The sequence below is a fragment of the Nicotiana tabacum genome, chromosome 4 (genome assembly GCF_000715075.1).
Source record: "Nicotiana tabacum cultivar K326 chromosome 4, ASM71507v2, whole genome shotgun sequence".
Lineage (NCBI taxonomy): Eukaryota > Viridiplantae > Streptophyta > Magnoliopsida > Solanales > Solanaceae > Nicotiana > Nicotiana tabacum.
This window is the reverse complement of record NC_134083.1, coordinates 95,713,295-95,730,770: the sequence shown is the minus strand read 5'-3', so window position 1 is coordinate 95,730,770 and position 17,476 is coordinate 95,713,295. Positions and strand designations below refer to the sequence as shown.

The window sequence follows — 17,476 nt, the reverse complement described above, 5'->3', positions numbered from 1 at the left end:
TAGTTCGATGTCCTATCAACACTTGTCCTACAGCCTCTAATCTGAGTACCACAGAATCCCTGAATTTATCAATTTGTAGAACACACGCTGTTGTCTCATGACGGTTGTGGGTATACACAACTTTTTTCAATTTAACAATTACAAGACTCAAACAAGGGAGAGCAAAAAAATTTGGCAAACGAGTTCCTGTGGCCTTTTCCACGAATTGATAACAAACTAGCAAGAGTGGTTTACTAGAAAAATATATAAACATGCTACAGTCAGGAAACCTTGATGCACGGGGGAAAACACAAAATTATCTGTTGTGTACCATCAAACATAGAAAGGTGCATTCTTCAGCAGAGGTTATAATATTGGTCAACACAAACATGTTGCTCCTTCAGATTAATCTAACTTCAGTACATCTGCTACAAGTGAATTTAGAGCTGGATACATATTCATCATTGCAATTACGAGCTGCAAAAGCAATGACTGGAAAGAGATGGTGGCATTATCAATACAATGATGCAAGTAACTTCTGTGCCTATCATAATAAAAATGAAAGTAAATGAAAAAAATTGATAACTGGAGAGTAAATTTCTTTGAATGCAAACCAAAAAATGTTTTCACCAGTGTGGGCTAGCTGCACATGAACTGCCTCATTTAGGCTACGTGGTTCTAAAAACAGCATGTGTTACGTAGGGCAGCCATCCCCTTCAGCTCCATTTATTGCAGAACGATGAAGCTCTGAATAATCAGTCTATCCACATCACTATATATTAATGGAGTTGAGCAGTTAGTCCCTAAACTTTACATACTGTTTCCTGTTCTTCCAGTGAAAGCGCATGACCAGACATATTGTTTGATTTCCCCTTTCAACCATCAACTCAGGCTCGTAAAAGACGTTTGTCACATGTCAAAATCCTGTAACTTGCATGAGGACCCTCAGATGTGTCCCTCAGAGATACGTGCCAACCCATGGCTTTTCCAACTTCCTGAAGTTCATCCATAACAGCAAGAGAATCACGGATGTATATCCGTCCACCAGGTCTTAATAACCGATCCATTTCAAGCATGATTGCGGATGTGTTGCATCTGAAACACCAAAATCAAACAGAGTCATGGCAACATGTTCTTAATATGCTACTCTAAAGAAAGCCCAACTTCACTACAGTGAGACCCCATGAACTTGGAGTCGGACCACAATATTATATTGGAGCAAATTTTAAAAAGGTTAATAGTGTACCTTTTCCTTTCAATGGAGAAGAGACCATGTGCATGCAATAAGTCATAGGTTCTTGGGTAAGTATCAAATGGTTCACACCTGGAAAATGGCACAGCGATTTATATGTATCCAGCCAGATCTTTCTGCCTCGAGATATCACAGATAAAAAACAGAACATCCAAATTTGCATTTCCTCCCACCTACTTTTCCAAAGAAATGCCTAAAGATTTGCATGTACTATAAGCCAGAATACTGTATCTCATAGGATGGAGGATGTTACTACAAAATCACTCAGCGAGCATCCTTTCCTTTTTCATCTTTTTATTTTCCCCTTCCTCTCAAATCATAGTGGTGTTGGGAATGTGTAGAGACTAGAGACAAAGAATTGCATGGCTCAATGAAATTATTACAATATAAGGATACGCTGTACCTATAAGCACGAAAAATATAGACTAAGTACAAGATGAGCAATTCTTACCAGTCATGCATGACTCCAAGTAGTCCACGGTCATATATGATGGGTAAGGTATTTTGGCCACTAACAGGGACAACATTTAGAACCCAGCAATCCAGTTGATTTTCAATCAATGCTGCTGCAAATCTGACAAGAAGGCAATTGATAGGCATTCTTTCCTAAAACTTTAGAAGAACAGTTTTACGCAAATGCATTAAAGTGAATAACCACAAAGAGGAAAACAATAGAGATGGAACAAATACCCTCCAAAACCAGCTCGCATATCCAACACATTTCTAAGTTTGAAGTTCTTCCAGTGCAAGGCACGGACATAACTTTCAATTATTTCTTTCCAGAATCTTGACTCTGCCCTGAAAAGCTCTTTTCTAGATATATATGCATCAAGTTGTATGCTCTGGAGCCTCTCTGGTGGATCGTGAAGCCGTGAAGGCCATGTGGTAATATTTGCACCATATCCTTCTTCTGGTAGTCTCGTAATACAAGCTTTCAGATCAACATACCTAAAAGTGATTTTGCAAAAAAGTCATAAAGGGCTAGAATGAAAGAAAAGCATGAACAGAAAATGAATCATGCGACTACAAGGTATTCACAAGCTTTTGAATCAGTTCACTAATATTAGGTACTGCAATCTTTTGAATCAGTTACTGTCGGAGACGCTCAAACTTAGTAAATGCCCTAAGAATTTTCAACAACCATCTATTAGAAAATAAGTTGCTATTTTATAGATGGCAGTACCTTTCTATGCTGACTAATTGGCTACAAGCTGCTAACAGTGCAAGTTAACTCCATTTTTATAACTTGGAAAAGAAAAGGCAAACAAAAGACAGTTAGATTAAAGAGTAATTATCATTTTTGATTTAACAGACATGCCCTGAATTAACTCACATTTTGAGAATAAGTTGAATCTAATGGGTACTCCACAATGGAAAGCACCACCTACGGACATCAATTCTATTTAGTCTATTCCAATCATATGGGCCAACAGAAAATTCCTAGGCGAGTTTTAATAAGGATGTCCTAAAGAACAAAGGTCCCGATTTCAGTTGTATACTGAGCACTATATGAGATGAGATAGATGCAAAAAATATAATTTCTCATTCTGCAATAAGATATGGTATAGTCATATGCAGAAGTGCTTGTGATGATAATGTATGCCAACACCACTGTGGTGATCTTTAGAGCAAATAAAAATAACTTCTAATGTTGCTTAACTAATGTTTTCCACAGCCTACATAATATTACTAATTGCTGTGTTCCCTCTCAGGAAAGAACTTGTCCTTCCCACTAAAAAGGACTCAGCGAACATGGAAAGACTGAAGCATTGATCTCCACGCAAGTTACTAAAACTCCATCGGCATGTGGCACAAAACAATAGGGGGCATCCCGAACCAAAAGACACCATACATCAATTACTTCTAAAGATATTGGAAAAATTCATCCACTGGTAAGTGGCAGAAGACAATGTGTTAGCAATCAGCTAGTCTAAGTGTGACAACATTTTTAGATACAAATCTCTATGTTTTAAAATGGTCGTAAATTTTGCTTCTCGGGAGTCGAACAAAGTAATTTTGCATCATATTAAATGTATTCTTCCATCATCTTCACATGGAAAAGAGTTGTGACCAACATTTTATTTTAGAAAGTCGCTGATATCTGAATTTTCTTTTCATAAACATAATCTACGTCCAATTTAGCCCAATAATCGGTCAAATTGATTTTCACTAAGCAAGAACTGGCAAGCAAAATGGACATGAGGGAATAATTTTTAATCTAAAACAAAGGTACAGGATCAGGGAAAGAAGATTGAACAAATAACTACATCTCAGTGCAATGATTTCTCTAACTTTTTCTCGTTTCTAGTTAGATGGGTGACAGCAATACAACGGGTTGCATGACTTCACCAAAGCGTTTCATCCAAATAACTCCTCCTATGGTCTTATTAGTAGTATATTTATAATGTATATTTTCTCCATCTCTCTGCACATGCACAACAGATCAAAAGCCCCAATTGACGATGAGGAAACTCAAATCTTTTTATTCCTTTATTCTGTTTTGGGTGAGGAGCACCAGTAGGAAGTTCCATATACTCCGTAGACCATATATGTGTACACGTAAAGGTATTTCTAAAATATCGTTTTCAGGGGCCATGACTTCCCCCCCCCAAACCCAACAAATAAAATAAAAAATCATGCATTATAGTCATGGTGCCCGTGCTTGTACTAATTCAAACTCTATTTTTCTCTCCCCAATCTCAAGAATGTACAGTTTTTTGATAATCAAGTAAATTGCATCTATTGAATGCAGCTTTGATCAGGCACAATTGCTGCACAGATGTTCACCCCTTTTCTATGCCAAAGATCTGGTTCAGATCAATCTCGAACCTATATGCAAGGATGATTTCTTTTCAATTTACAACACTGCTAATACTAAAAGGCATCACGAGCCAATAAGAAAAAATTAATATGCTATGACTGTAAAAGTAAACCCTTGCTAAAGAACTAGTAAGTTGATTGGTACATTAGTAAGAAACTCAACAACTGGCTGAGGCATTGGATGAAAAAAGAGGAACTGCATCCAATTACTTTTTCTACTAAGTGCAAAACAATACAAATTAGCATATGCGTTACAAATGGAGGACCAAAATCAGGACAACTGCGAAGAGGGAGATAAATTTGACAATGTTGATGGGAAAAAATAAAAACTTAGATAAGCATAACCAATATAATCCTCACCAAACATTGTCTGGATCATCCTGTGGATCACAAAACGGCAGTTGGGTTCCTTCTTCGCGGCTTAAATAGCAACTGTTGTTTAAAGGCTTCTGCCATATTGCAATATAACCTTCCTTCTTCACAAGCTTCCAGCAAAGACGGGTTGTTAGATTAACCATCTCTGGTAGAGAAAAGGAGAAAGCAAAGTGTTATGACTTGTGCAAGTTTTCAAGAACTAGAAGTGCACATGTAGTTTACAGGGTTTTAAAAAAGGGCAATTATTCTTTTTAAATTCTTAAATTGGAGGATAGAGTGAGAGCTTGCTTGTACAAAGCAAGACTACACTTTGTTAATTTAATCCAATTATATTTTCTTATACTTTTTCTTTGATGGCATTGTCCAGACCAATTTGTATGCATCTCGACTAACTGACTGGCAACCTAACCCACAAGCATAGATGTTAGGCTGCCACCAAGAGTGGAGCAGATAGGCTCACATTGAGAGTTGCAGCTGGAATTAGAACCAGGGATCTCCATGTTGTTACTCCTATGCCGACAACTTATCTTTTCTGATTGTTTGCTTCAGCGCTTTAAGCGTGAAGCGAAGCGAGGCGGCCACTGTGTCGCTTCTGTAGGGTGAAGTGTAGCAGGAAGGTTGAAGCGTCCGCTTTTGTCAAAAAAGCGAGAAGCGCTCGCTGAAGCGACGGAAGCGCTCGCTTTTGTTTTTTAAGTCACTGATAAATAAAAAGCTCAGTCTTTTTTTACAAAATCAGCGAGCAACAGAGGTACTTCTTCTTCTTCTTCTTCTCAGTCCTTAAAATAGCAGCGAAATGCTGCCAAACTTTTTTTTCCCCTTCAGTTCTTCTTCTTCTTCTTCTTATTTTCGTTTCAGTCCTCCTCCTCCTCCCTTCCCCCCTATTTAATGACAAACCCATGCTCTCCCCCAAATTATTATTATTATTATTATTATTATTATTATTATTATTGTTGTTGTTGTTGTTGTTGTTATTTTCGTTTCAGTCCTTAAAACTGCAGCGAAATGCTGCCATTTTTTTTTTCCTTCAGTTTTTCATCTTTTGTTCTTAGTCTCACTGCCAATTTTTTTAGTATTGGTAGTTACATGTGTTGTATGTGTAACATGTGTTGTCTATGCAATATTTATTTTAATATTTTTCTTAATTCCGCTTCACTTCAAAAAAGAGAGCGATTCGCTTCTCGCTTCACGCTTTAAGCGAAAAGGGGCTTGTCGCTTTTCCTCGCTTAACGCTCTTCACAACACTGATCTTTTCTTATTGTTTCGTTCATGCTTAAATTTTATTTTATTTTTCGAGTAAGAGAGTAATAGTTTAATCACTTAAAATGGGGAGAAAAAGGAACATTAGCTAGAAGAATATGATTTGTTCAATTCTCTTTGGAAGCTCCTTTCCTTATTAGCAAAAAAGATGAGCTATCTACTGATTTTGACTTGACCACTAATTTTCACACATCATTAAAACATTCAATGTTTTTGTTGTGATGCTCTCTAATAGAAGCATAACACCAACTGATAAGTAAAACCACAGGGAAATGGAGAATTGCTCACAATAATAGGAGGTTAACTCTTTATTGCTATTCAGAAGATCTGACATTGCCATACAACATGCCAACTTTTAATAAAGTTACCTTCCCATTGTTCTTCTAGGGCAGCTTCATGCTTATAAACGGGTTGTGCAGCCCAAACAAAATATCCTCCGGCACGGAGCATCCTGTTCACTTCCAATAGTAAAATCCCATCTTCATAAAATCAGAGGATCAACGCACAAATTAGAGATTTACCATATATGAGCAAGACAGGAATCACAATCTGGTTATTTAGACTTAAAAGATGGCAGCATTTATTAACAAGTTCAATAACAAAGAAGTGGAACTAGAACACACATTATGAAACTATCAGTCTAATACAAATTCTCTTTTCATGTAGGACACTTGAGACAGCTTCTAACCAAAAAATCTACATATTAATGGACAACAAAGAGCTAATAAATTAAAGCCAAAAGAAAAAAAGAAATTATCACCCTTAACAAATGAAAGAGAGAAACTAGGAACTCCCCGAGAAATTATAAGTGGAATATCTTCAACTGCATCCATGAAACCTTAGAATGCGGGAGCGACTACGCATCAACAGAAATGTTTATAAGTGTTTCTGTTTTTTTTCCTCGGGACAGAAAAAGGGAGTTTTCTCTAATGCCTTCCAAGACAATTCTGCCAAAAGACTATTCCTGAGCATGGGAATCTGTCTCCACTCACAAAGATTCACAACTATTGGTAACAGCTTATCAATCCATCAAAATAAAAGCAGTAAAAAGAAAAGTTGCAAATTATCAGATCCAGTATACATTTTTTTAACAATAAGACTTCCACCATTACCCTTAGAATGCAAGATTTGAAGCCAAAGTTAGCTCAAATGCAACAATTTCAAAAAACAAAAATAAGAAAACCATCTTAAAACAATAGGAAGTATAAGCTCATCACGATGGGATATTACTAGGATATAGAAAAGCATACCATTACGAGTCCAATTGATTCTACACCTTGAACAATGGATTAATTCAAATGCCTGGCTCGGATACATTAACCGATGTGTTGCAAATGCAGCCACCATTGCAGGCACCCCGCGCTCAAGAGCAAATTGAATCTGGTTTTCATGAACGTCTTTTGGAGCAATTGACAGAGTGAGCACATTCCGTGATAGTAAATAAGCACCAAAGCTTGCTACACCACAACCAATATCCAAAGCAACTCGGGTATGACGACCAAATGCAATTTCAGGGACCATCTAGGGAAGACATGGTCCAAAGGAAAAGTTAAATTAAAAGAATACTAATTTTGTTTAATCTGTTGACTCACTGCTTTAAAGTTAATAAGAAGAACAAAATTATATACCTTCTCAATCTGATCCAAATACTGATCAGCTCCATGTATGAACTGGGTGCCGCCACCAGGAAATTTGAACTTGTCCTTGTCTATGGTGATCCAATTTTGACCCCCTTTATCTTCAACTAGACGTGCATGGGGAACATTGCTGAACCAAACCTGCAGTAGAGATAGTTGAGAATTCCCTAATTCTATATATTGTATCTAACATTGTAAAAATCCCGTCCCGTCTTTCAATTTGAATTTGAATTTTCACTTGATTTATTAGAAGGGGGCAAATTTTTGCGATTTTCTTTTTTGAGAAAGGTAACATTAACTTTTGTGATCATCATTATTACACTCAAGTTGGTGGAAAGCTTGATCACGGCTCAAACTATAGTTCTATTCAGACGGAGTACATGATCATGGCCACATAGAACAGAGGCCAAGGGATTCAATCGAATCCCCTTAATCGGAAAATTATACTGCGCAAACAGGGCAAAAATGAGTTTTTTTTGGGGGTTATATTAAAACTGTTGAAATGCTAGTATAGTGGCAAAGAGGGTTCAAAAATTGCTTTATGTCACATGTTCAAATTCCAAGTGTGACATTCTAGTATTTTTTTTTGAATCCCTTGCACAAGTTCCTGGCTCCGTCACTAATAGAACATTGTGCCAATGAGACAATAAATACTTCAAAAAAACTAAAGTTGAGCAACTTATCCAAAAAAAAAACTCAATACATGAAGAAATCAGCAATGTTTTTGGTAAAGAATAGCATACCTCATCCCGGCTCCTGGGCCATGGAATTGGAGTTTGGTAACCTCTAGGTGCAGGAACCAAGCAATTCAACCCCTTATCTTTTTCAGGACAATGACGTTCGAATTTCTCACCTTTCTCCGTCGAATTCAGCTTTTGGATAGCCTCCACATTGTCAAGGCACGGAATGTACTCCCTCATACTCTCAGGACACAGCCCGAATTTCTTAACCTTAACAACCTTATTGTTTTCCGACAAATCTGTCTCGTTTCCAACACCCGGCCAATTCTCCACAACATCCGGATCATAATCCCCCACCGCGAAATCTTCCTTCATTACTCCATTCTCGTCCAATAAACCCATATTCTGCACCGCCGGCGGTGGCGGTGGCGGAATTGAAACTTGCCCCGATTGCTGTTTGTTGGTGTCGTTAATGACAGTGGATAAATCAAAAGTTTTATTGAAATTGGAGGAAAGAGAAACAGCTGAAGGAGAGATGGGCTCAGATGGGTTTTGGCGCGAATTGAAGAAAAGGAGCTGTTGAGACGATCCATCAGACCAATGTTTGCCGAAGTAGAAGAAAGCGACGGCTAAGAAGACGAAAGCCAACACTTTGATAACAGTAGTGGACCTGAGTAAATCTCCACTCAACTCCTTCATGTTTTTTCACTTTCTCATACACAAAAAAAATTAGTGGGTTGTTGTAGATCTGAATCTCTCAATGAGAATTCTTGGCCTACTGTGCTAAAGAAAAAAAAAAAAAGGAAGACACAAAGAGAGAGTAAATGAAGTGTCGTATAGTTTGGACCGTTTGCTGAATTAAATGCGAGAAGGAGGCTATATAGTTTGAATTTGATCTGTAATGGACTCTTTACCTGCATACCTAAGATCAATTGCCTAAGAATTGATCTTCATGTTGAAGGCCCGCAAATTAAATACTCCTTTATATCATAAATAGTCCTTTCTTTATCCGTTTTGAGGAAAGGTGATAGTTTTTTGGTTAATCATATAGTTTAATAGAGAGGAGAAAATACTGAGACAAGTTAATTAAATATAGAAATAATTACATCATTCATATTTAATACTAGTACAGAGTTGAATTCTTGAATTTTTAAAATAGTATCAAATATTTTGGGACATTTCCAGAAAAAATGTCAAATAAACGAATAAAATACATTCTTTCCTTGTAATAAATAAATGGAAGTAAAGGTTTTTTCTAAGCGTGCGATTAGGGTGAATTATCTAACATGCACTACTAGCCAGAATGGGGCCGAAAAAACATAAGCAAGATTCTGATTACAGATGTAAGGTTGACGGATGGGCGAATAATAGGGAAAGGAACAATTAATTCACCGAAAGGGTGTGATAATCGATGGAGGAGCAGACTGTTCAATCCACATGAGTGGTAACTGATTCAAGGAAGATAAAATTAATGACAACTGAAAGCAATTCAACTCAATTAGTGGCAACACATCCAGGGAATGATTTGGGGGGGGGGGGGAGGGGGGGAGAAAAAAGTACTCTGCTGGCCATGGTGAAGGAGCAAACAATTCAATCAATAGGAGTAACGACTAGATTGGGGGAGCTTAAATTGATTACGACCAGAAGTAATTCCAGCTTAGTTATTGCTACAACAACATAGGCAGTAAATTATGTGATTACCCGTAAAACGGTACAGTTAAATTTGTTATACGGTTAATAGACAAGCGGATTGATTTGATCCAAAAATGATAAACATATGAGATTATTATTAAGATTAACAATTGAAATTAAAGAAGATGACAAGTCTGGCTTTGAACCCAGCGTCTCCGAGAGCACAAATAGAAATAACGACAAAGTGAAAGAAAGCTGTCAATTTAAGAGGAAAATAGTCAAATATAGCCTTTTTTGTATAGAATGTTTCATGTGTTTACAATGGTTGATGAGAGTGCTATTTATAGCTCTACCTAGGAAAACAATACCATAGGATCAAACTTCTCTTAAATGATAATAAAAGAGTCATTGATGAATGTGTAACGGCATGCCATGAATGCAAATAGTCTCTGCAACGGTCGCTCATTTAACGTTAGTGAATATTCTCTCATTGAATGCTATCCGATGGCAAATCCTTGACCTTCTCCCGTCGACTACGCTCTCTCCGGGATTTACCCGATATCGATTACATTCGTTGTATTCGGTATTGGTTATTCTCTGACATGCCCTTTGCTTATCTTCGGTTCCACGTGTCATGTTATCATTCGACCATCCGTTATAAATCAATTTCACCCTATACAGATAGTCTCCCTACTTTCTGGTGGCATATCTCAGTGTTACCGGGAAGTTAGTGAAGATTCCTTTTAATACCCTAAACACGTGTTGCCCCACGATTCAGTAAATATTTTCGCCGGTTTTCGAGGTAATCATGACCATGATTTTTGTCGTCTATAAATCCCTTGCTACTCAACATTTTTACTTCTTCACTTTTACAACTTTCAAAAGCCTTTCTTTCTCTTTGCATCTGCTTTGAAATTTTTCCATCTTCTTCAACTTTCTCAGCAAAAGTTTTACTGACCTTTTGTTACCATGGCTTCTTTCACTGCTTTCTTCGGAAACACTGGTCTTCTCTTCGGTGGAGGGGGAGGGGGGGGGGAGGCCCGAAAAAAATAAGGACAAGGAGGTTGAAGTCGATTCTGTACCTTCCACTGTTAGCACCATCATACCACATCATCTCAGCATTGCGAATGATTTTCAAGAGAAGGCTCCTTCTGCCTCTTCACGAACTTGGCCAATTAGCAGGTATCCCTCCTACATTCGCCCTTCCAGTATCCCAACTGTGAAAGAGGATTGCAACTTCCCCAATCTTTAAATCCTTGCCCCGGATATGGTAGAGCAGGTTATATTCTCCAAGGATGGGTTTACGTATGTCTATACGTATCCCTTTACATTAGGCTCATTTACCCTGGGTCGAGTGAAGGGCTTGACCCGATAATTTTGAATTTTTGCCACAGGTATCAGGTCTTCTTAGTACAAGTAGGCCTATCTATATGGCGGATGGTGGCCTGCCTTCGCCAACTATGCACGGATACCGGCGAAACACTAACCCTTCCAGACATGATGAACCTTTACTCTCCCAAAATTTTTCGTGGGAGAGTAATAAACTTCAGCAAGTGTGGTCACCACGCTCTTCTCACCAGCGCATATGATGACAATGATCATGGGTGGATGGAACAATTCGTCATCTTTTATACTAGGGACATTATCCCGGCCACAACTCTAAGTTTTCCTGAGTGGTGGAATCACTTTCATAAGTTTTTGGTCATTCACTTCCTTCCTTCGTGAAAAGATTATTTCCCGTTGTTACTGATTTTCTTGTTTCTTTTGTTTCAGCTACCCGATGGAAACCACCACGGTTCAAGGTCTGGACCAGTGGGTTCAGAAAATTCTGGAATCATGACTCCAGAATCCCGCCGGTGGAAGGAAATGGCCCCTAAATACGGGTGAAAGGCCAAGAATCATGGTAAGTCAAGCTCTCCTTTCTTTCACCCTTGTTCGAGCATAAAAATAATCATGAACAAACTACTAACTCTATTTCTTTGGCCTGACACATGACTTCCAAGGGGCTCCGTCATTTGCCCCGAAGTCGACATCTTAGTTGACCCCGGGGATGCCAGGAGGGTGCTGCAAAATGCCCTTGCCCGAAACGGAGCTCGTGGATCTGCTTTCGGTGAGGGTGCCCCTTCTCAGAGTCCCTAGCCCAAGAAACCGAAGAGAAGACGCTCCTTCTCGGCTTGGGCTCAAGAGAAGAAAGCAAGGAAAACATCATCTGAGCCGGCCACAGTGGTCCTCGTTGATGAAGGGGAAGCCAGTGACGAAGAGGCTTCCCTTCTAAGGAGAAAATGATCTTCGTTGACTCAACCAAATGATCAACCGGGGGAGCTGAAGAAACCCAAGCACTTTGGGGTGAAATGGACCTGGTAGAGAATGCTGATTCTCTCTTTCCAGCTCCCATTGTTGTTTTTGATCCAAGGAGTTTAGACCCTGGGCCTTTTCTACCTCCGACCACCAAGAAAATAACCATCAACACTTCTTCTGCCACCGTTGCTTCTTCATAGGCCAACGTTTTTGCTTCCGAAGGCCTGCAAAGGTTGATCCTTGATAAGCAAGGACTTGCTTCCGAGCGGGATCAACTTTTGGCTGAAAGGAACGGGTTTTCTGCGTGCCTCCCGGTGTTGGAGGCAAAAGTTGCTGAGATGGGTGATCTTGCGGCTCGGTTGCAGCAGAGCGAACAAGATAAAATGGCCCACAGATAGGAAGCTGCTCAATTACAAGAAAAGCTTCAAGAGGCTAAGGCTAAGTGGGCCGAGCTTCATGACGATGTACTCGCTGCTGCCAAGCGCGAGTCTGGCTTCGAGAAGCAAATCAATAATTTGAAGGCAGACTTACGCTCTAAAATTGAAGAAGCTAATGCTGCTGAGGAGAAGAGAGACCGAACGGAAGAGAGGCTTAAGAGGGTCATGGATTAGAACCGGATTCTCTCAACTACGAATGTTGATCTCGACTCTCGCCTCAGTGCCATGAGATCTAAAAGGGACGGCCTTTAAGCCGAAATTGGTAAACTCTGAGCTTAACTCTAGTATCAAGAAGATTCCCTTGTCTTCGAGAAAACCTATGCTATATATCATATGGATAGGAAGACTTTGGAGGAGGCCAAAGTGGGCATCGCCAACATAGACGATTGTATTGCCTAGGTTCGAGAACTGGAGTTGTCTACTCGTGAAAATCTTCCTACCCGACCCGCTGTAACTGACTCGTCGAATACTGGCTCCGAGTACTCGGGAATCGAAGGAGAGGCTGAAGAAGATGAAGGCCCCGAACCGATAGTGCATCCGCCTTCCTCTACCGGGGGAAATGTAGATCTCTCTCTTCCCTCGGGTTATGGCAGCAATAATGCATAACTTCTTTTTCTTTTCTTTTCCCCCTTTTTTTTTTACTTTGTAATTGTGCCAATCTTTTGCGGAATTTGGAACCTGATACATAAATAAAGAATTTTTCTCTTAAGTGTTGTGCAAAAATATTCCTTTTGCATTTAATCGATTAAAGCTTCAGGTATATTTTCATCCGATAGCTTTTGATTTCGGGTATAAATTCTTCCGGAATCTACCCTTTACTATGAGGGTTTAATAAGAGAGGGCCCTTATGTTTCATAAGGAATCTACCCTTATGCTCTTGAAGAGGATGTCTCCTGTTCATTCCGGCAAATGCATTTGAAGTTTTAGTTAACTTTCAAACGATAAAATTAACTCATCATTTGGACAAAAAATAAGATAAAATAAAAGGACTTTATTTTATTCCTTATATCTTTAAAAGTACATAAGCATTCATTTGCTAAAATAAAACTGCCAATACATGTGGCTAAATTTTACAACTTATTTCTATGGAGCTGATCATGCAGTCCCAGATCAGGATAAAACATTAATCCCGGTTCTTGTAGTCCCGGTTTTTCTGGCACTCCTAGTGTCGTATCAGATATTATTCCCCTCCCCCTAGTGTTCGAATGCGAAGCATGCAAATTCGAACACTGGAAGTCTTGCTTCATCGGTAGAAACAACTTATGAATGGTTAAATAATCCCTTTTTAGTGATGGAAGGCAAAGCTTGCCATCGAACCAAAGATTATTTAACCATCCATATAGCCGTTTTCCATCGATGTGAAAACTTTAATGCCTTGATGTCTAAAGGTCTTTCCTTTTTCCGATGACGCTCCCTTCGCAGTATACTTTTCGTTGCTGCCTCATTAAAAACCTTGTCAGAAAAACCCGATTGAGACAAAAACTGGTCGAAGAAAAAAAGAGTGCAGCATATACTTTCAGTATAGTAGGATCCGTAAACAATAATACCTTTTGAGGTGAGTCACCTTCCAATTGCTGGGTAAGTTGACTCTATTTTGATTTTCCAACTCGTACGACCCTTTACCGGTGATAGCTGAAACCCGGTAAGAACCTTCCCATATTGGTCCCAGCTTCCTGGCATTGACTTCCCGAGTGCTCTGGGCCACCTTTCTCAAAACCAAGTCTCCTACTTTGAAGTAGCGGAGATTGTCCATGCGATTATAATATCTTTCCATCCTTTATTTTAGAGCCACCATCCTCACGTATGCCAAGTCCCTGTGTTCATCGAGCAAGTCAAGCCTCACCAACAATGCTTCATTGTTTGCTTCTTCGTTTGTTCAAGAAAACCTTAAAGTAGGCTCCCCCACTTCCACTTATATCATAGATTTCGCGCCATACATGAGAGAAAAAAGTGTTTCCCCCGTGCTCAATTTCTCCATTGTCCGATATGACCATAGTATTCCTGGTAGCTCATCGGAAAATTTGCCTTTAGAATCTTCTAACTTCTTTTTCAGATTCTGAATAATTACCTTGTTAGTTTATTTCGCCTGTCCGTTAGCACTTGGATGGTATGGTGAAGATGTAATTCTCTTGATTTTCAATCCTTCCAAAAATCTAGTGACTTTTGAGCCTATGAATTGCGGCCTATTGTCACAAGCAATTTCCATTCGATATTCTGAATCGGCAGATTATTTGGTCCCATATGAAGTCTACCATTTCGCGTTCACCGATCTTTTGATAAGGACCTTCTTCAACCCATTTAGTAAAGTAATCAGTTAAAACTAAAAGAAATCTTACCTTTTCGGGACCCGGTGGTAGAGGAACAACTATGTCTATCCCCCATTTCATGAATGGCCATGTGGACAACATTGAATGCAAGAGTTCTACTGGTTGGTGTACCAACTGTGCATGGTGTTGACATTTGTCACACTTCTGAACGAACGTCTTTGCGTCCTGTTCCATCTGAGGCCAATAGTAACCTGCACTGATCAACTTTAGAACTAACGAATCTGCACCAGAATGAGTCCCGCAGACTCCTTCGTGGACTTCCCTCATAACATAATCTGCCTTCGAGGACCTCAGACACAAGGTCAATGGTCCTTGGTATGATCTTCTATGTAATTGTCCATCTATGAGGCAGTAACGAGCTGTTTTGGTTTGTAGTGCTCGGGACGCCTTCGGTTCTTCGGGTAATTTGCCTTGCCGAATATACTCGACGAACTCATTCCTCCAGTCCCAGACTAAGTTGGTTGAATTGACTTCACAGTAACTTTCCACATCTAATACCGAATGTAGAAGTTGAACGACAGTACCAGAGTCAGATCCTTTCATCTTCATGGATGATCCTAAATTAGCTAATGCATCCGCCTACACATTTTCTTCCCTTGGAATGTGTATGATTGACCATTGCCTGAATCGTGCAAGCAATGCCTGAACCTTTTTCAAATACTGTTGCATGCATTTTTTCTTTGTGTCGAAAATCCCATACACTTGGTTTACTAATAGCTAGGAGTCACATTTCACTTTAATGACCTCAGAGCCTAATCCCCGGGCCAGTTTAAGTCTTGTAACTAAAGCCTCATACTCGGATTCATTGTTAGTTAATGGAATAATTTTAATGGCTTGCCTCAGGGTTTCCCCCGAGGGCATGACTAGAACTATCTCGAGATCAGACCCTTTTACATTGGAAGCTCTATCCGTAAACAAGGTCCAAACTCCCAATGTCATTTCTGACACCAGCACTGCTTCCTTAACAGCCAAAGGCATTAATTCGGGATTGAAATCAGCCACAAAGTTAACTAAAACTTGTGACTTGATCGCAGTCTTGGGTTTGTGCTCAATGTCGAACTCATTAATTTTGACTACCCATTTAGCCAAACGGCATGGCAATTTAGGTTTGTGAAGGACATTCCTTAAGGGAAATGTTGTCACAACGGTTATCGGGTGGCACTGAAAATAAGGCCTAAGCTTTCGAGAGGCAACTACGAGAGCTAAGGCCAGCTTTTCGAGGTGTTGATAACGGGTTCCTGCTCCCGATAATATCTTACTAATGTAATAAATGGGAAATTGCGTACCTTCTTCTTCTCGGACCAGAACGACACTTACTACTACTTCCAAGACCGCTAGATATATTAATAACTGCTCGCCTTCCCCCCGTTTTGACAGTAACAGGGGTTGGATATGTACCCTTTTAGGTCTTTTAATGCCTGTTGGCATTCCGGAGTCCATTCAAAATCATTCTTTTTTTTAGCAATGAGAAGAAGTGATGGAACTTCTCTAAGGATCTAGATATGAATCTGCTCAGAGTCGCTAACCTCCCGGTTAGCCTCTGTACTTCCTTTACCTTTGTCAATTGGTCCGGGATGTCCTCGATAGCTTTGACTTTGTTGGGATTTATCTCAATCCCTATTTACGAGACCAAGAACCCCAAGAACTTATCAGAGCCAACCCCGAATACATATTTTTTCGGGTTGAATTTCATGTTATGCTTCCTCAGGATGTCGAAAGTCTTTTGGAGGTGTTTCAAATGATCTCCTGCATTCTAAGACTTGGCTAACATGTCATCAATGTATACCTCCATTGTTTTGCCTATCTGATGTTCAAAAATTTTGTTAACAAGTCTCTGGTAAGTGGCTCCGGTGTTAGCCCAAATTGCATCACATTATAGCAATATGTGTCAAAGTTCGTTATGAAAGAAGTTTTTTCCGGATCCTCCGGGTTCATCTTGATTTGATTGTACCCAGAGTAAGCATCGAGAAAACTCATTAACTCGTGTCCGGCCGTAGCATCAATCATTTGATAAATGTTTTGCAATGGGAACGAGTCTTTAGGGAACGCCTTATTTAAATCCTTATAGTCTACGCATATTCTAAACTTGTTATTCTTTTTTGACACTACAACTACATTGGCGAACCATTCTGGATATTTTACCTTATAGATTGAACCAATGTTGAGTAATCGGGTTACCTCTTCCTTAACAAACTTGTTCCTGACCTCCACTATTGGGCATTTATTTTGCCTTACTGGTGGGAAGTTTGGATCCAAACTTAGCTTGTGGACCGCCACCTCTAATGGGATACCTGTCATATCCGAGTGCGACCACACAAAGAGGTCAACGTTAGCTTTAAGAAAATTTATAAATTCTGACCTGAGCTCGGGATTTAACCCTGTCCCTAAAAGAAACTTGCTCTCCAAAAGCTCTTCGAATTAGGCGACTAGCTCAAGCTCCTATGCGGTCGATTTGGCCGCATCCCTCTCCTATGGTACATGAAAGTATCTCAGAACCTGATAGGATTCCCTTAACTCCTCGCTCTTATCATCTTCATTCGAAAAAAGGGAAGACATCGGTTACTGTAATTATAATTTATTGGACTCTTTCCCTTTACTACTGGAAACAGTTACCGCGTTAATCTCCCTCGCCGTCGGTTGATCTCCTCTTATCTACTTTATTCTTTCTGAGGTTGGGAATTTTAGCAATTGATGGTATGTTGAGAGTACGACCTTCATCTCATGTATCCACGACCTTTCGAGGATTACATTGTAACCCATATCACCATCTACCACTTCGAAT

The 17,476-nt window shown here is 39.5% G+C and overlaps 1 protein-coding gene across 4 annotated transcripts; it reads right to left on the bottom strand.

The window, feature by feature from the left end:
* Positions 1 to 353: 353 nt before the first annotated feature.
* On the bottom strand, positions 354 to 9,088 carry LOC107778778 (putative methyltransferase PMT11). 4 transcript variants are annotated; one of them, XM_016599084.2, is made up of 10 exons: positions 8,915 to 9,088; positions 8,064 to 8,783; positions 7,312 to 7,461; positions 6,934 to 7,204; positions 6,052 to 6,162; positions 4,412 to 4,571; positions 1,922 to 2,179; positions 1,683 to 1,805; positions 1,226 to 1,303; positions 354 to 1,074 (listed from the first exon to the last, which is right to left on the bottom strand). In XM_016599084.2, the coding sequence occupies exons 2-10, from the start codon at positions 8,697 to 8,699 to the stop codon at positions 867 to 869; spliced, it is 1,995 nt and encodes a 664-aa protein (XP_016454570.1). In that variant the 5' UTR covers positions 8,700 to 8,783; positions 8,915 to 9,088; the 3' UTR covers positions 354 to 866. The 4 variants fall into 4 exon arrangements, 3 of the variants coding, with proteins under 3 accessions (XP_016454570.1, XP_016454571.1, XP_075108326.1); XM_016599085.2 differs by having other exon boundaries at positions 8,064 to 8,778; positions 8,915 to 9,009; XR_012708856.1 differs by having other exon boundaries at positions 1,683 to 1,843; positions 8,064 to 8,967.
* Between the last annotated feature and the right edge of the window lie 8,388 nt (positions 9,089 to 17,476).

What these genes read in the sequence shown, in the direction of transcription:
- LOC107778778 (XM_016599084.2), bottom strand. Translation starts at nt 8,699, where the DNA reads ATGAAGGAGTTGAGTGGAGATTTACTCAGGTCCACTACTGTTATCAAA. An exon ending in ATGCGAGCTGGTTTTGGAGG is followed by an intron (nt 1,806 to 1,921) that starts GTATTTGTTCCA and finishes CCTTCTTGTCAG; the next exon opens with ATTTGCAGCAGCATTGATTG. An exon ending in CTTGGAGTCATGCATGACTG is followed by an intron (nt 1,304 to 1,682) that starts GTAAGAATTGCT and finishes GCCATTTTCCAG; the next exon opens with GTGTGAACCATTTGATACTT.